Source organism: Mastigoproctus giganteus, chromosome 8 (assembly GCF_048544385.1).
Source record: "Mastigoproctus giganteus isolate SK-2022 chromosome 8, ASM4854438v1, whole genome shotgun sequence".
NCBI classification, from domain to species: Eukaryota; Metazoa; Arthropoda; class Arachnida; order Uropygi; family Thelyphonidae; genus Mastigoproctus; species Mastigoproctus giganteus.
Genome location: NC_143582.1, coordinates 42,070,507 through 42,087,690, shown reverse-complemented (window position 1 = coordinate 42,087,690; position 17,184 = coordinate 42,070,507). Strand labels below are relative to the sequence as shown.

At 36.4% G+C, this 17,184-nt stretch overlaps 1 protein-coding gene across 4 annotated transcripts in view; it reads left to right on the top strand.

The window, feature by feature from the left end:
* The first annotated feature begins 2,588 nt into the window (after window positions 1–2,588).
* LOC150081484 (calcium/calmodulin-dependent protein kinase type II delta chain-like) overlaps window positions 2,589–17,184 on the top strand; it is a 645,695-nt gene continuing 631,099 nt past the window's right edge. For all 4 annotated transcript variants that reach the window (XM_090379918.1, XM_090379916.1, XM_090379917.1 and 1 more), the window contains exon 1: window positions 2,589–2,705. In XM_090379918.1, the coding sequence (XP_090236044.1) occupies window positions 2,608–2,705 (98 nt within the window). In that variant the 5' untranslated portion in view covers window positions 2,589–2,607. The remainder of the gene's footprint in view (window positions 2,706–17,184) is intronic.

The window sequence follows — 17,184 nt, the reverse complement described above, 5'->3', positions numbered from 1 at the left end:
CTCTCTCTCTCTCTCTCTCTCTCTCTCTCTCTCTCTCTCTCTCTCTCTCAGGGTAACTTGGAAATTTTTTTGGCTTGTGCAACATAAGCCACAGGCTTCCTTGCACCACATGGCTAATAATGATAATAATAATGTTTTATATAATATTTAATATATAACTTTTATGTTATAAATTTTTATTATTTATTACCTTTGATAGTAAATAACAGAGGTATGATGCTCATACGTTCTACGTTGATATCAATATTTCACTTTATACAGGCATATACTTTATTTATCAATTGCTTGGACGCATGGCATGCACCTGGGGTATTGGTTTTGTTTTTATTTGCTGTATGAAATATAATTTATCTATTTTGTTGTTCTGCAGGTTTTTGTTAGTACACTATTTTATTTGGTTAACTTGTTTGTTGCATGAAGCGTTCTGTTTACAATATTATAGTTATTGAGTAACATATATGATATTTGTAATAACCATGCTTCCAAGAGGTTACTTACCTCGTTGTGCATAATTTTATTGCGGTTGATCTTGATCTTATAAGGTGCTTTTCTACTGACGTTTATTATTATTATTATTATTATTAGCTATATGGTGCAAGGAAGCCTGAGGCTTATGCTGCATCAGCCAAAAAAAAAAAAAAAAATTTCAGTTACCCCCAGAGAGAGAGAGAGAGAGAGAGAGAGAGAGAGAGAGAGAGAGAGAGAGAGAGAGAGAGAGAGAGAGAGAGAGAGAGAGAGAGAGAGAGGGGAATCATCAAGAAAGAGAAGAATGATGATATCCAGCTCAGGACCCTGGGTGTGCCAAGCCCATACTCACCAGATGTGAGCCCCTGGAGTTATAGATGTCTATCGTATGAAGAAGTTTCTTGATCAATACAAAGATCCCCTTCTTCAATGAGAAATCGTGAAGTTTACCTAATGAAGTCCTTCCGTGGCAGAAGATTTAGTTTGAACAATCAAGGGGTATTCCCTTGATTGTTCAAACTAAATACTTTCTGGTTGTGATGTGAATTTATTTTAAATCTTCCGTTATATATATTATACATTTATATATAAATTATGACAATACAGACTCCCTAACACGACTCGTCTGCACGGGTAGCACAGTGGTGTTGTCATCGTCCTCTTCACACCGGGTGGAAAAGGCCCAGGTTCGAATCCCGTCGATGACGCAAGGAACTTTAATGGGCTTTTTTCTATACGTGGTTGAGTTAGTCGGTCTCAGGCGTTGATAGCAAGGTTTCCCCCTAGAAACTGGGGGTTTTCCTCCAGCAAAACAGACATACCCCAGGGGCTCACATCTGGTGAGTATGGGCTTGGCACACCCAGGGTCCTGAGCTGGATATCATCATTCTTCCCTTTCTTGGTGATCCCCCCCCTCTCTCTCTCAGGGTAATTCAGAATTTTTTTTTTTTTTGGCTGGTGCAGCATAAGCCTCAGGCTTCCTTGTACTATATGGCTAATAATAATAAATCGACCATAAGACACACAGCACGGCAGATGAATTTAATTATTCGGGTGGCCTAAAAATAATAGTTTGGCTTTTGATTTTTCCCTAATACGACTCCCTGCTGCTGAATTTTGCCCACTTTCCCGTGGTGGAAAACGAGTACACACAGACGGTCGTTCAGGTGTCTGCTGTCTCTGTGTAGCCAAGAGGCCAGCACAACGAAACAACTTAAGGCGACATTATTACACAAACATGACATATTCACATGTATTGCCTTTTTTACATAGTTTACAATGACACGCGGCGGTTTTGAACTAATGTTCTGGGTGCCGTCTTTATCTGTATATTCCTCTATTACCTGTATAACCCTTAGTCCTCCCCCATGCTGGCGTATGGTCGTTTCGCCATTCCTAGCTAGTTATTGCAGCATAACTTTTGCAGAGTGGCCAAGCGGGAACTGAGTTACGCACGCTGCACGTTCGAATCCACATGCTGCCACAAAACAAGTTAAAAATTTTGAGAATAGCTGTAGATGAGGCCATAATGAAATATTAACAGAACATTTATTATTTCTTATAATTTATGATATTAGCAGTCTCGGTTGTGAAGTTTAGAATTGGCATAAAAAATCTATTGGTATGTCGATAACCCGAGGGGCTCACATCTGGTGAGATGGGCTTCGCACACCCAAGGTCCTGAGCTGGATATCACCATTCTTCACTCTCTCTCTCTGTTTTTCTCTCTCAGAGTAACTCAATTTTTTTTTTGCTGGTGCAGCAAAAGTCTCGGGCTTCTTTGCACCATATGGCTAATAATAATAGTAATAACAGTTTCGCAGAACTAATATTATTGTTGTAAAATACATATTCTTATTTCTTTCTCTCGGAAAATGAAGTGTTCATGAAGTTCAATAGAACATGCTTGTTTTTTTTACTTAGACATTTTTATTTTGATCATAAAATAATTCTTATATTAGTTTAGTATCATAAGATTTGACCCTATTATTACCAGTATTTATTAATAACAGTTGTTTACAAGCACTGTTTTATAAGTAACTGTACTAAAAAAGGTGTTTTATTGTAATTACTCTCGTGTTATGCAGAGAAGAGACGTATATATGATCACGGAGAGAGGCAGAAGGAGCGAGAATTCTCGAGATGTCCCATCTCTCACATCTTACTGAAATCAATATGGCTATTCCAGTGCCCTGCACACGATTTAGCGATAATTATGAATTAAAAGAAGAACTAGGAAAGTAAGTAAAACATGTTTCAGGATGAAACAGTTTGACGAAGCAGCAGATATCATTGAACAATTTATTCTCTCACGAGCGTGAGTATTTTGCTTTTACTTTTGCGGATCTGCATCAGCGGAGCGCATGATGATGCTCCCACTGCAGTAAACATCTTTCAGTGCTTAGGCTTAAATGCAGTATGCTAGTGCAACGTTGTGTAACTTCCACATTTAATGTGGTTTATTTTGAATTTATGGCAGGTTAGGCTAGATTCGGAATTTACATTAAAAACGGCCATTAATGACGTGCCATGGTTATTATCATAACAGATTATATGAGTTAATTGATCTTTTTCAAAACAAATGAAAAACTTATTTATTTTTCGTTTTAATAAAGTAGTGAGAATTGTTCTTAAAAGTACAGTTTATGCAGAACTGAAGCTGCAAACTGTTGTGATATATTTCATTAGTATATCACATAGATATAATGTTGTTAGATATATTTCCACACAACATATCTCTTAAAAATCACTGTGAAAGTGAATGAGTAATATTGCTGGCATCAGCACTTATAAAGAGCCTATATTAATTTTAAAAATCCATAAACTACAGTTTTTAAATTTTGATTAAAAAGATAACTGCTATTCAGAAATAAGAGACAGAAATAAATTATTAAAATGATGTTGTGAGCTGATTCTCCTTCATTCAGTGCATAGCCTTATATGCCCCAAAAACGTTGAGAAATGTTGTCTTTGGCTTCAGTGATGTAAGTTTAAAACATTAAAAAGGAAATTTGCAAAGAAAATGCATTTGCTTACACCTACCTTCAGTAAACTTTGTTCCTTTCACAAACAGTGATTGTCATAGGATTGTGGGTATATTTAAATGCATAACATTAAAACTTGAAGATAAGCACAAAATTCCAAGTGTTATAGAATGATAAGTATTTTATCTGCCCTAAAAATGCAAGTTTGTTGTTTATTATGCAGAACTGAAAAATTTACTATAATTAAACATGAATATTATTATTATTATGATTAGCCATATGGTGCAAGGAAGCCTGAGGCTTTTGCTGCACCAGCAAAAAAAAAAAAAAAAAAATTCAGAATTACCCTGAGAGAGAGAGAGAGAGAGAGAGAGAGAAAACAAGAGTCAGAAGAAGGGAATCGCCATGAAAGAGAAGAATGATTATATCCAGTTTAGGACCCTCGGTATGCCAAGCCCATACACATCAGATGTGACCCCTTGGGGTTAATATATAATCAGATATGAATCTTAATGTAAAATGTACAAGTGGGTTTTGGATGAAATGCATTTCAAATCATTTAATGCTAAGCCTTAATGTGTGCCTTCCTCCCAGATCTCTTATAAACATAATGCTAGCTTTCAAACCATAGAAAGATGCATACCTGTTGAAATCTACTGTTGATTATTGTGACTGATATTAGAAAGAAAAGCAATTTGGTAACAGCTAAAAGAAGCAGTAATAAAGCCAGCCATCTTGTTACTAAGCCATTCTAATAGAAAGATATCACCAGCACATTGGTTAATTTACTCTTTGTCAAGCAGTAAGTTTCTATGCTTGTTACATCCTGAGAAATTATACAGATAATTTGGGTTTATACACTGAGAAATTATACAGATAATTTGGGTTTATACACTGAGTAATTATACAGTTAATTTGGGTTTATACACTGAGTAATTATACAGTTAATTTGGGTTTATACACTGAGTAATTATACAGATAATTTGGGTACACTGAGAAATTATATAGATATTGTGATTGTTTCCTGTTATTTTCCACTTCTGCTTGTTATAGTGATATTTTGTGTGTATGCCAGAATTTCCAAATATTACCTTCTCAGCCATATAGGTGACATGGCTTAAAAGGTAATATTTGGAACTGCTTTTCTTTCATTATTGGCTAAAACTTTTGATGGTCTCATTTGGGTGACTTGTCAGTGTAAATGCATTTTTGTTTTCATTAATGAGATGGTTGAGAAGTATTATATAAAATTATTTTACCGAAAACAGGTTTTTTATTTCATTGTAATAAGTATGTAAAATTATATTTAATTTGTTAAGGGGAAGTCTTCTTAAGGAGAATTTTAATGTGAAAACTATATAAAAATAAAATATTTAAAATGACTTAATCAGTAAATTCTTACTTTCCAATAGAGGAAATATGTTATACAGGGTTATTCATTTTGTGTTCTTTAAATTCAATCAAATTCATGTTTGCAGAAGACTTATGTGGATAATTATTAGGATTCATTTCCTAATAAAATTTTGTAAATTCTCATCCTTATAAAATGTGCAGCTATTAATACATACTTTGTTATTGGCCACAGGTTATATTTAAATATATGTTTTTTTAGTTTCACTTTGTATTTCAGTTGAAATTTATTAGGTAAGTTTCAGATTTTAGACAGTATGTTAAAGTATTATTGATAAAATGAAGCAAAGCCTATGCAGCATCAGCCAAAAAAAAAAAAATAAATAAATAAATAAAATGAAATAAACAACTATTTTTGCCCATTTCATTTACCCATTCCATCTTTAAATTTATTAAAACTAACCACTTCTACATTACAACAATAGGAAGTTTGTTCACACAATTAAAAACACATAAGTACTGCTTATATGAAAATTTCTATTAAATCTGTTCTGCAAACAACCCTTTTTGTCTCTCCTTCTGTGTATAGTGGGAACAAGAGTAAAAATTTAAGAGTTAAGTAAACTAAATGCCATTGGGATCTAGTCTGTTTAACCCTTTTAAATCCTCTATTTCAATTAGGTTACCATGCACATGCCCCATTTATGCTGCAATTTACAGAGCTCCAGCCTTTCATGATAAAAATATCCTTTTGTTCCCTCAACTCATCTCGTTCTTCTCTACAACTGTTCCAACTGATCCACATCTTTCCTAAAATAAGGCCTCCAGCCTATATGCAGTATTGAAGATGTGGCCTAACCACATTCTTATAAAATGGGATAATTACTTCCTTTTCCCTGTTAGAAAAATTGCAGTGATATCATTGACAGAATGCCATGAGTTGTCCTAGCACCTATCTGTCCAGCATAGATAATTTCATGTTGGGTTTTACAATTATGCACAGATCTTTTTCATTAACTTTGATTGTGTTGTGCCCAATTTTTTTTTTTTTTTTATGAAGTAATCGACCTAATTTTTCACAAGCAGGAGAGATATTAGAACCAATAGTATTTAGTACTGTACATGGGCTGAAGGTTGAGAAGATGAAAGAAGATACTTGTTGACATTAGACTTGAATTTCTATAATTTGTGATTTTCAGCAAATATGTATAAAGGCAAGTTATTTCAGAAAACAGAAGTTGAAGGTATAAATGAGGAAGAAGAAAAGTTGGTTCTGTGATTTTGAAGTTGGATGGTAAAAGGATGCTGACCAGTTGCAACAATGTGTTCAGACTGGTTTGAAAGAGAGAGAGAGAGAGAGAGTGGGAATTATTGAATAGAGAGTGCCAATTCAGAAGAACAGTGCCTATGGAAGTATCTATAGAAAGGCATGCAGCAGAAACAGAACATCTATGAGAGTGGAGAGACTTTGTTAATGGAATAACATGCCCAAATTGTATGTTATTCCATTTGGATAAATGTTTAACCACAGTAGTAATTGAGAGTCCCAGCACCAAATTTAATCTGTTCATATTAATCGATGAAGAGCAGTAGTCATTTATAATCTCTCTCTCTTGAACGGTATCAAAAGCTTACAGAAAAATAAGTACACAATGTAAAAATTATTATTTCCATCCAATACCTTTGTGATAACCTCAATATTAATTTGGTTGGTCAGACATGATTTCCTTTTAATAAATCCATGCTGAGATTGTCCTGTAGCTTCACTCATGTTAAGTTGAACTTACATTACTTTAATTATTATTCCATTAATTTCAGTATAATCTTGTCTAGCTTTTCGTTTGAAAGGTACACAAACTCTAGACACTATGCTGTTATCATTAATTAAGTATTAGTAATGGCCAAGGATGCAAGCTTATACAACATAAGCCCCCCCCCCAAAAAAAAAACCACTACCCACGTCATATGTCCATCCTCTCTAGTTAGCATTAGCATTAGTAGAGGCATTTGATGCAAGAAAGCAAGCTTATGCAGCATCAGCCAAAAAAAAAAAAAAAAAAAAACCCCACTTCCACATCACCCCTCTGTTCGTTCAAAATACCTGTCCAGCTGAGCCTTAAACTTATTTAGGCTATCAACCTCCACTACAAGGGATGGAAGTCTGTTCCACCAACCAACCACCCGCTGGCTAAAGGCAAATTTCCGCACGTCTATCCTACATCTGTGTTTCCTCAATTTGAATTTATTTACCTCTATCGGATCACCTTGCTGGTGCCTAGTCTCCAGACACTGTAATTTGCAAAACTTAAGCCTTTCTTCGTAAGAGCACCCCTTTGTTCCATTCACTAATCTTGTTGCCCTTCTCTGTACTCGTTCCAGCAGCTCTACATCCTTCTTGAAATGAGGCCTCCAGACCTGTATACAGTACTCTAGGTGTGGCCTGACCATTGCCTTATACAAGGGAATAATCACCTCCTTATCCCTGCTGGAAAAATTCCTGTATATCATTGACAATACTCCATGAGCTACTCTTGCAGCCCGTCTGCACTGCTCAGAGAACTTCATATCTGCCTGCACAACCACCCACAAGTCCCTTTCATTCTCTACCACTGTCAGTGTAGTACCACAGAGTTGATACGTTGCTCTGGGGTTGCTGTTTCCCATGTGTAGTACTTTACATTTGTCAATGTTAAACTTCATTTGCCACCTCTCAGCCCATCTGCTCAACCTTTCCAGATCCTGTTGCAGCAGCATAGTGTCAGTAGTGTCCTTGACAACCCTGCCAACCTTTGTATCGTCTGCAAACTTGGACATTAAGCTTGATATACCATCATCAATATCATTTATAAATACAGAAAACAATAATGGACCCAACACTGAGCCCTGAGGGACTCCACTAATAACATTAGTCCACAATGAGCAGTGTCCATTGATTACCACTCTCTGTCTTCTCCCCCTCAACCACCCCTTTATCCATAGCAGCAATTTGCCTCCAATGTCACACTGCTCCAATTTGTGTAGCAGTCTTCCATGTGCAACAGTATCAAAAGCCTTTCTAAGATCCAAGTATATAATATCAAAGCTACTCCCTGCATCCAGTTCTTTTGTGACTGCATCATAATATCCAATCAAATTGGTCAGGCAAGACTTCCCCTTAACAAAACCATGCTGTGTCCGAGCTATAACTGAAGTCTTGTCTAAATGATCCTGAAGTGCTTCTTTAACCAGTGCCTCCATTAATTTTCCTGGAACAAAGTTAATTTGGCCCCTTTGTGAAGCAAATGTGACCCCTTTGTGAATTGGGGTCACATTTGCACATTTCCAGTCTATGGGTACCTCCCCTGAGTCCAAGGAAGCTCTCATAATTATGGCTAAGGGTTTGCAAACTTCCTTTGCTGCCTCCTTTAATATAACTGGATAGATCCCATCCACCCCGGGTGCCTTTCTTGTGTTTATCTTCAACAGTTTCTCCTCCACTTTACTCCCAGTGATTTCAAGATTCTGTAGCTTACTGCTAGAGTTGAATACACCTCTGGCATTCCCCTCGCTGAATAACTCCTCATGTGTGAATGTCGATGCAAAATATTCATTTAGTTTGTTAGCTACCTGAGCAGGGTCATCAACAGTTGACCCATCAATATCAAGTGGACCAATCTGATTCATCCCCTTCCTTCTAGAGTTTACATAAGTAAAGAATTCTTTGCTGTTTTTCTTTGCATCCCTTGCCAAGGCTTTCTCGTAATCTGCCTTCGCCTGCCTAACCTCCTTTGTAACTTGGTTGCATATCAACTTGTATCTATCATAGGCTTCTGTGTCATGTGTTAATTTGTAAGTATCCCATGCATTTTTCTTCTCTGCCATATGCCTCATTAGTTCATCTGACATCCATTTTGGCCTAAACCTTGAACAATATTTCTTAGTTGGTATGTAAAGCCTAGTAGCTTCCAAGATTAATTCTTTGAATGCTTCCCATTTTGAATTTACTGTTGGTAACATCCTCAGTTGGTCCCACTGTATAGAATTTAAATACTGTCTCAGTCCATCGTAGTCGCCTTTATGGAAGCAATAACCCTTCCCTTTACCCCTAATGGTAGTTACCTCTTTGAGTAAATCCCACTTCAGCACACTGTGATCACTGCCACCTAGTGGTTCATTTATCTGCAGATTCTTAATGCATGAATAATCACTGCTGATAATCAAATCAAGAGTATTACTCCCTCTAGTTGCCTCCCGAACATGCTGATGTAGAAAACAATCATCCAATAAATCCACAAAAGCTCTGCTAGTGTGTGAGTGACCAGCCCCCAAATTCCAGTCAATATCTGGGAAATTAAAATCTCCCATTATAAGACTCTCTGATTTACTGGCCCACTCTATTTCCCTGTACAGTTTCTTATTATACTCATCAGAGTCATTAGGCCTATAGCACACTCCTACTCTCAATTTTGATCTCCCAATGCTTTTGTCACACCAAACTGACTCAACACTGCACTGTCCAGCGATGTCGACTGGCTTCACTTCCTTGGTTTTTATGTGTTTCTTAACTAATAGCATAACCCCTCCCCCCTTCCTATCCTGTCTATCCTTTCTGTAGACGTTGTACTCCCCAAATTCCAGTTCTGCATCCCTTATATCTGTGTGACACCACGTCTCTGATATCCCAACAATATCTGCCTTTGATGTTTTGAGCAATACCTCAAATTCATCAAATTTATTTACTAAACTCCTAGCATTGGCGTACATGCAAGTATACCTGCACCTGTTTCTATTCTTAGCTACCCTAACACAACCCATGTGTTTACTTGTACCGCAATGGCTCCCAGCAGTCTCTGAAATATCCTGCATCTTGTTTTTCAGGCTTCTGCCCATTCTAATAGAAGCAGTGCAAGAATCTCTTTCACCTCTGCCAGTGGCTACTGTCAATCTATTGGTCTTTGTCTCCCCCCCAAGCTAGCAGTTTTCCGACCCACCTAACACTGCCTCGATAGCATCAGCAAATATTCTTGCACCCTTTCTATTTAAGTGTATCCCATCCCTGTAGAAGCAGTCTCTCCTGTTAACAAGTACAGTCCAGGCTGAAAAAAATTCTACCCCTTGAGCCTTGCACAATCTTTCCAGGGCCGAATTGATCGACAAGGCTCTCATCATATACTCCCTCCTATCGTGTCTGGGCAGAATTGCAGACACTTTCAAATTCAACTCTAATTCACGGCTTTTTTTCAACAGTGACCTGTACTTGTTGAGTAATTCCGCCGGTCTCCTACTCTTAATATCATTAGTGCCAACGTGTACAACTATCACCTTTTGTGCCCTTAAAAGATGATATCCACTCTACAATGTCATCAACCTTTGCCCCTGGCAGACATACCCTGGTCCTGTTCCACCTATCCTTTTTACAAAGCATGTTCCCCGTTTCCCTGACAATAGAGTCACCAACAACTACTAGTTCCTTCGGGACCAGCGCATTCTGCCTTCGGGGTTGCCTCTGTGTCACGTGATGCCCAAGTGCAAGCTCTGGCGTTGATGTGGGCAGCTGAGAGCTTGATGGGCCCCTCAATTTAGTTTCTTCGAGGGCATCCACCCTGTCCTTCAAGCTCTCATATACACCCACAAGAACGCTGAGTTGTTGCCTGATATCGATACACTCCTTGCATCCCGCACACACAAAGACATCCCCCATGGCAGTATCATGTCCCGTACCTGATTGCTCTGCAAACATCAAGCAAACAGTGCATTTTATAAGGCTGTGAGTCAGAGGACAACTGCCCCCCTCAGTTCTACTCTGAGCCACAGCACTTCCATTAGCTTGAGCCTTTTGCTTTGCTGCTCTTGTCTGAGTCATGATTCTATTAATTAATTAATTAATTATAATTAATTATGTTATGTTATTAATTATGTTAAATATAATTAATTATATTACGTTTGTAATCTAAGTCGTTATATGTATTTATTTAAAAGTACAATTTAACTGCTAACGAAGTTCAACTAACGCTATCTAGTACGGTATATAACTATCGTATCACAAAGGCGGGAAAGTTACGAACGGTAATCTACGGACACTTAAGTGTTAATTAACTTTCAAATCTCGCTGTCTCAATTCAGAATAAACTAACGATCCTTACTACTTCTATAAGCTACTTACAGAAATAATTCGATGTAAAAAATATTCAATCAAGCGGCTAAATATGGCTAAAGAACTTCCCATTCAGCAGAGTTGCAAACACGTGGATACCCTTACCGATACTTTTATGCAATTACAAGGCCAAGTAAAGAATAAATATACCAAATTAATCAGAAAATCACAAAATAATGTTATACTACTAATTTTAAATCAAAAGTTTTAGAAAAACAATAATTTCAAATCAATAAATAAGAAAAATCCACTTAGCGGCTTTGAACACGACCGTCTCCTAGTAGCCTCGTCAGCAGACTTGAGTCCTAGTTGTGTAATTATTACTTTAATTTATTCAAACTATCTACCTTCACAACACTAGATGGAAGTTTATTCTATCAATCAGTCACTTCCTGGCTGAAGCAAATTTTCACCCATCTATCCTGTTTCAATTTAAATTTATGTACCCTTATGTGTGTTATCCAAGCAAGATAGGATACTATCTGCATTTAATTTACTTGGTTTAAATTAAGATCTTAACACTTCAGTCAGGACCCCTTGCAGGTGTGTAGTTTTTACAATGGAATAATCATATCCTTGTCTTGCTGGCACAATTTCCTGTATATTGATTGATAGAACACCATGAGCTATTCTAGTAGCCTGTTTACACTGCTCAGAAAACTTTGTCAGATTGTACAAATTACACCCAGCTCCTTATCTTTCTCTAATACTTTGGCTCTAGTACCACCCACTGGGTATGTCGCCGACCGGGCTAGCCAAGTGGGTAAAGTACCTGCCCGGCAACCCAAAGGTCGCGGGTTCGATTCCCGCCTCGGGCTTGGATCAAAGTACTGCAAAAACCTTGGGAGGTGCAATATGGCCACAGAAGCCGATGCGCCAACAACTACCAAATCAAAAAAAAAAAAACTGGGTATGTTATTCTGGGATTACAGCTTCCCATATGCAGTACCCTGAATTTCAGTGTTAAACCTCAATTGCCACCTCAGAGCCAACCCATATAATATTTATACTCCTCGTTATAGTATCATATGCTGATTTCAGTCATTAACTACCCTGCTAACCTTTGTATCCTTCTGAAAACTTTTACATTAAACTTGATCAATATCAATAATAAATATTGGAAACAATAAACGCCTAGTACTGAATCTGAGGGACACCACTAATACATTATCCCAAGAAGAGCAGTGCCATTAATGACAACTCTCTACCTTCTGCCACTCAACTGTCTCTTTATCCTTAGCCGTAACTTGCCTCTGATTGTACACTGCCCTTTGTATAGCAGCCTTTCATGTGGAACTGTATCAAACACTTTGCTGAAATCTTAGTATATGATGATATTTTTTGTATCCAGTTCCTTTGTTAATGTGTCATAGTATTAAATCAGTTTGGTCAGATAACAATAATTTCCCCTTAACAAATCCATTCTGTGATTTTTGTATAACTGCATTCCCGTCATGATAATCCTGCAGTTTTTAACGCCGACTTTGTTACTTTACCTGGATTATTTCTGACTCATATCTCCCTTTGTTCGCCCTTTATGGCTAAAGGTTAATTATCTATTTTGCTGCTTCTTTCAATATAATTTACTTTAATAATTATCCTTAACAATTTCTCTTCAATTTCTCTTCATTTTCTTCTCAGTTATCACAAAATCATTTAGCTGTCAGTTTTAAGTTGATATGCTTTTTGTATGCCCATTCCTAAACACTTGGTCAATCATGATGATGCAAAAATATTTATCAATTTGTCAACAGTCTGAATAGGATTATCAGTAGTAATGCCATTCACACATAGTGGACCAGTGTCGTTCATTCCTTTCCTTCTAGTGTCAATTCAGTCAAAGAACTTTTTGCCACTTTTCTTCATATTTCTAGCCAAAGACTTCTACCTTTCCTCTAGGCAATTTTTACATAGCATCTGTGAGACACTAGCAGCTGGTGTCTAATCTTGCTGTAGAGCTTTGGTTTTACTGACAAAATGTGATGTGCTGACAAAAATACCAATGTTCATGTTGCATCTGCCAGATGTCACAGAAGCATTTGTGTTTTGTTTTGGGGAAAGAATGACTTTAAATTCTGAAAAATGCTGTGACCAAAAATTATTACTGTAATTAATACCACTCATATACCATGTGAAATTAATAACATAGTTCATTAAGCTAATCGCCTAAATCACTATACAATTTAAGGTGACGTTTCAAGAATTTTACAGATACCCCATCATCAGACCATGCTGGTGTGAGGCGCCTCCGTAGCCAGGAGCAGCAGTGCGTAGCACATGCTTCTTGATTAGACCGGGGTTCGAGCCCGTGAGCCACCAAATACGGAGGATGCAGAAAGGTCAGGGAATGACCACCGCATATCCCCAGAGCAATATAGCCTTAGTTGCTAATGCTCCTAAAAACCAAATAACAAATAACAACAGCTGCGGTGAGACCCTCTTGCCTATACTCCCAGAAACCTGAAGTAGATTGTATAGTGATTTAGGCGACTAGCTTAATAAACTGTATAATTAATTTCACATGGTATATGAGTGATATTATAGTAATAATCTTAATGGAAAACAACCATGTCACTTCCTTCCCTAACTGTATTAGAGCCTAACTATATTTGACCAAAACTTTTATTGTTTATTATTGGTTTCTTTTTTTATTTTCATTTGCTATTTTTAATTGAGTTTAGCAAATCATAATTAATAGATCACCATTTTCAGTTCAGTGAAAAAGGTAAAAATTAATTTTTATAAGTAAAATGGGGTAGCTAATAGATGTCATGTGAGGATTTTTATTACATTGAGGGTGTGAGTGGCAGAAGATTAATGTCAGAAGCCATAACGAGGCCACTTCTGCAAATGTGGTTACTGTAATCAGTAATCAAGAAAATGCAATGATGGGTCAAATTTATGCACCTTATCTTCAAAAAAAAAAAGCAAGATGTTAACTGCCTGTTTAAAATGGTATATTAGTTAATTGCCCTAATATATTTTTTGTTTAATATAAATTTAAATAAAAAATTTTGAAATTTAAATATGGGTTGGTCTTTTTTAAATTTGTATTTCAAACAGAAAGCATAATTTCTTTTGTCTGATATTATTTCAGAATTTTATGAAAATGGTTTTTTATATACTGTACTTTGAGAAACTAGGAGTCAAAATCAAAAAAAAAAAAGATTTTTTAATGTGTTTAGAGAAGCAAATAATTTTAATGCCCTGTATGATTTACCCCAGCTTTCTGTCTTTAAAGTTTTCTTGTCTTTTCATTTGTTTGCTTGCTTAAATGTGGTGACAAGATTCAACGTGGAATTCAGAAATGATTCACTTATTAAGTAGTTCTATTGTATTGTATGTTCTAATGCTTATTGAAATACTTAGTACACAATAAAATTCACTTGATTACATTTCATGTGGTTTAATTAGTGTTATTTGTGTTGTACATTAATTCAAAAAAGTTTTATTTAGCGAAAAAACAGTGTTGAATTTATAAATATAATATTCTCAGCATGGTCTTGTCTTAGTTGGGATGTTAAAAGTAAATTCACTTCAACAGATGAAATGCAAGGGTCTTTGCTGATGTCACTGAAGAGGCCTCAGTGGTTCATGGAAGTTACTAATTTGGGAGGGGGACTTAGGGGAGGAATCAGAAAGATATAAGTTAGATGCACTTTGAATTGCCCTGCTGTATATATAGTAATACTAATGTAGTGAGAGCTAGAACTGACTGTAGGATCATGGAACCATGTGAAATATTGGAAAATTATTGAAAAGTTGCTTATGAAATGTTACAACTAAGCAAATATTCATTTGGAACATAATTGATGGGGAGCACTGCCACAAGCAATGACATTAAGCTTACATAGTAAGATGTGTAAGGGATACAAATACTACAAAAAGACAGTCTCTTATATGTTTGTATACTAATGCTAGAAATATAGTTCATAAATTTAATGAATTTGAAGTACTGATTAAATCAACCAGTGCTTGACATAATAGAGATAGTAGATATATGGTGCCATTCTGATTTTTACTGGTTTCAGAATTGGAATACGAAAAGTATGTGTATGAGAAAAACTTTTAGCAGAAAGAGAGGAAGAAGCGTTTCTGTTTAAAAAAAAAAAAAAAAAAAAAAAAAATTGCAAGACACCTAGCCCTCAAGAAGAATATATCTTTGTGCAAGGAGGCCATAGGCTTTTAATGCTTATCTAAAATGATAAAAAAAAGGATAAGAAATAGCAAATTATGCATTTCCCTTCTCATGAAGGTAACTGTCCAGTTGACCTTTGAATTTCTTCAAACTGTCAGCTTCAACTAACTGTGGAGGCAACTTGTTCCAGTAATCAATGACTTGCTTCCTACAATCTAGTCTAAACCTCTTCCCCTGTAATTTGAATTTATGGCCCCTAGTTGTGGAATTCTTTATAATAGTGAAAATTCTGCCTTCATTTTCAGAGCCTTATAAACCTCAATCAGGTTTATAAGGTGCCTGGTTGCCCAGTCATCACCACATCCAGATTTTCTTAACCGTGCCTGAGCCAAGGTTGAGACAATTTGGATATGATGATGACTGGTCATTGGCTTATTTACAGACAGCCTAACTACTCTTGGAAATTATATTCGTAAATGGAGACTCTAACCTAGCATGAATAAAACAGACTTTGCTTGTTTACATCTTAATGATAAAATGGCTACTGGAGATCATAGGATATACTTTTGATAATTCTCTCCTGTAACATAACAGATACCCTAAGTACCTTTAAAAAAAAATTTTTTTTAAAGCACATCTGATAAAGACTGCCACAAAATTGAAAACCAGAAATAACACTCTCCAGAAACTGTGGTACAACATGGGGTTCTACAGCAACGACTCTTCAATGCTCGACCATTGAACTTGTCTACTTTGCAGCTGAATATTGTGCCCTTATCTGGTCAGATAGCCCACATGTTAAAAATATCAATGTACAACTGAATATATCATGTACTTAATCTCAGGATCAATCAAGTCTACACCTACCTCAGTGACGTACTAAGTGACGTTTCTCCACCAAAACTTCATAGATCCAAAGTGTTGGTTAGGGAATACCATAAGATATCTGAAAACTTGCAACTGCCTATTCATAAAGATATTGCTGATTTAAGTATTAACAGACTTTTCTCCAGACATCCCCTGATTACAACAGCTGAGAATCTAATATCTGACAATGTTAATCTGACTGACTAATGGTCATGTGCATGGAACTTGTTCCTGCATTCAAAGTATAGTAATATATTATGCATTGTAAGACTTGGATAACGCTAAATTGGATGAGAACTACTCATGGAATTTGTGCAGATTTCCTTTACAAGTGGAATAAAATATATCATCCCCACTGTGTGTGCTTCTGAAAGATAAACTATCAAACATAATATTCAAGAATGTGTTGAGTATATTGATCATTTTTTACTGATTGTGATGTGTTGTGCCATACACTAAATAATAAATCGGGTCCCATCTGAGTTGCTTTTGCAAAGCTCTGTAGTCCACATAGTTTTCCTTCTTATGGTCACCCTTTTGCTGATCTCACCGCGAGAGTTGCCCATCTTTGGACCCTTTCGAGAAGCTCAGTGTCTTTTTTCAGATGTCTCCATACTTGGGCACAGTATTTAAAATGTTGTCTTACAATTGTCTCATTCAGTGGGATTATGACCTCCCTATCTCTACAGGATAATGATTGATAAATCATTGATGTTAGGGTAACTAAGAGTAAATGCTAGGGTACAGCAGTACCCTAATTAGGTGTAGTTAGTTCTTACTCTTAGTTACCCTAATTAAGAGTAAGAACATGTGCTTGTGTACTTACATGTACACTAATGCTGGGAGCATTGTAAATAAATTTGATGAATGCAGTTATTGTAGGGATAGCAGAGACATGCTTTCACCCAGACATAAACGATGCTGAATATGAGGAGTACAATGTATACAGAAAGGACTGAAGGGGTTATGCTCTTAGTTAAGAATCATATTAAATCTAGGACAGGGTATCCAGTTTACATGGGTGACCAGTGCAATGTTGAGTCAGTTTGGTGTAATATAAGCTGGGAAAACTAAATTAAGAGTAGGAGTGTGTTATAGGCCTAATGACTGTGATGAGTATACCAAACAGCTATACACGGAAATAAAGTGGGCCAGTAAATCAGAATGTTTTATAATGGGGGATTTTAAACTTTACAGGTGTTGAGTGGAATTTGTAGGTTGGTCACTTGCTCACTAGCAAGACTTTT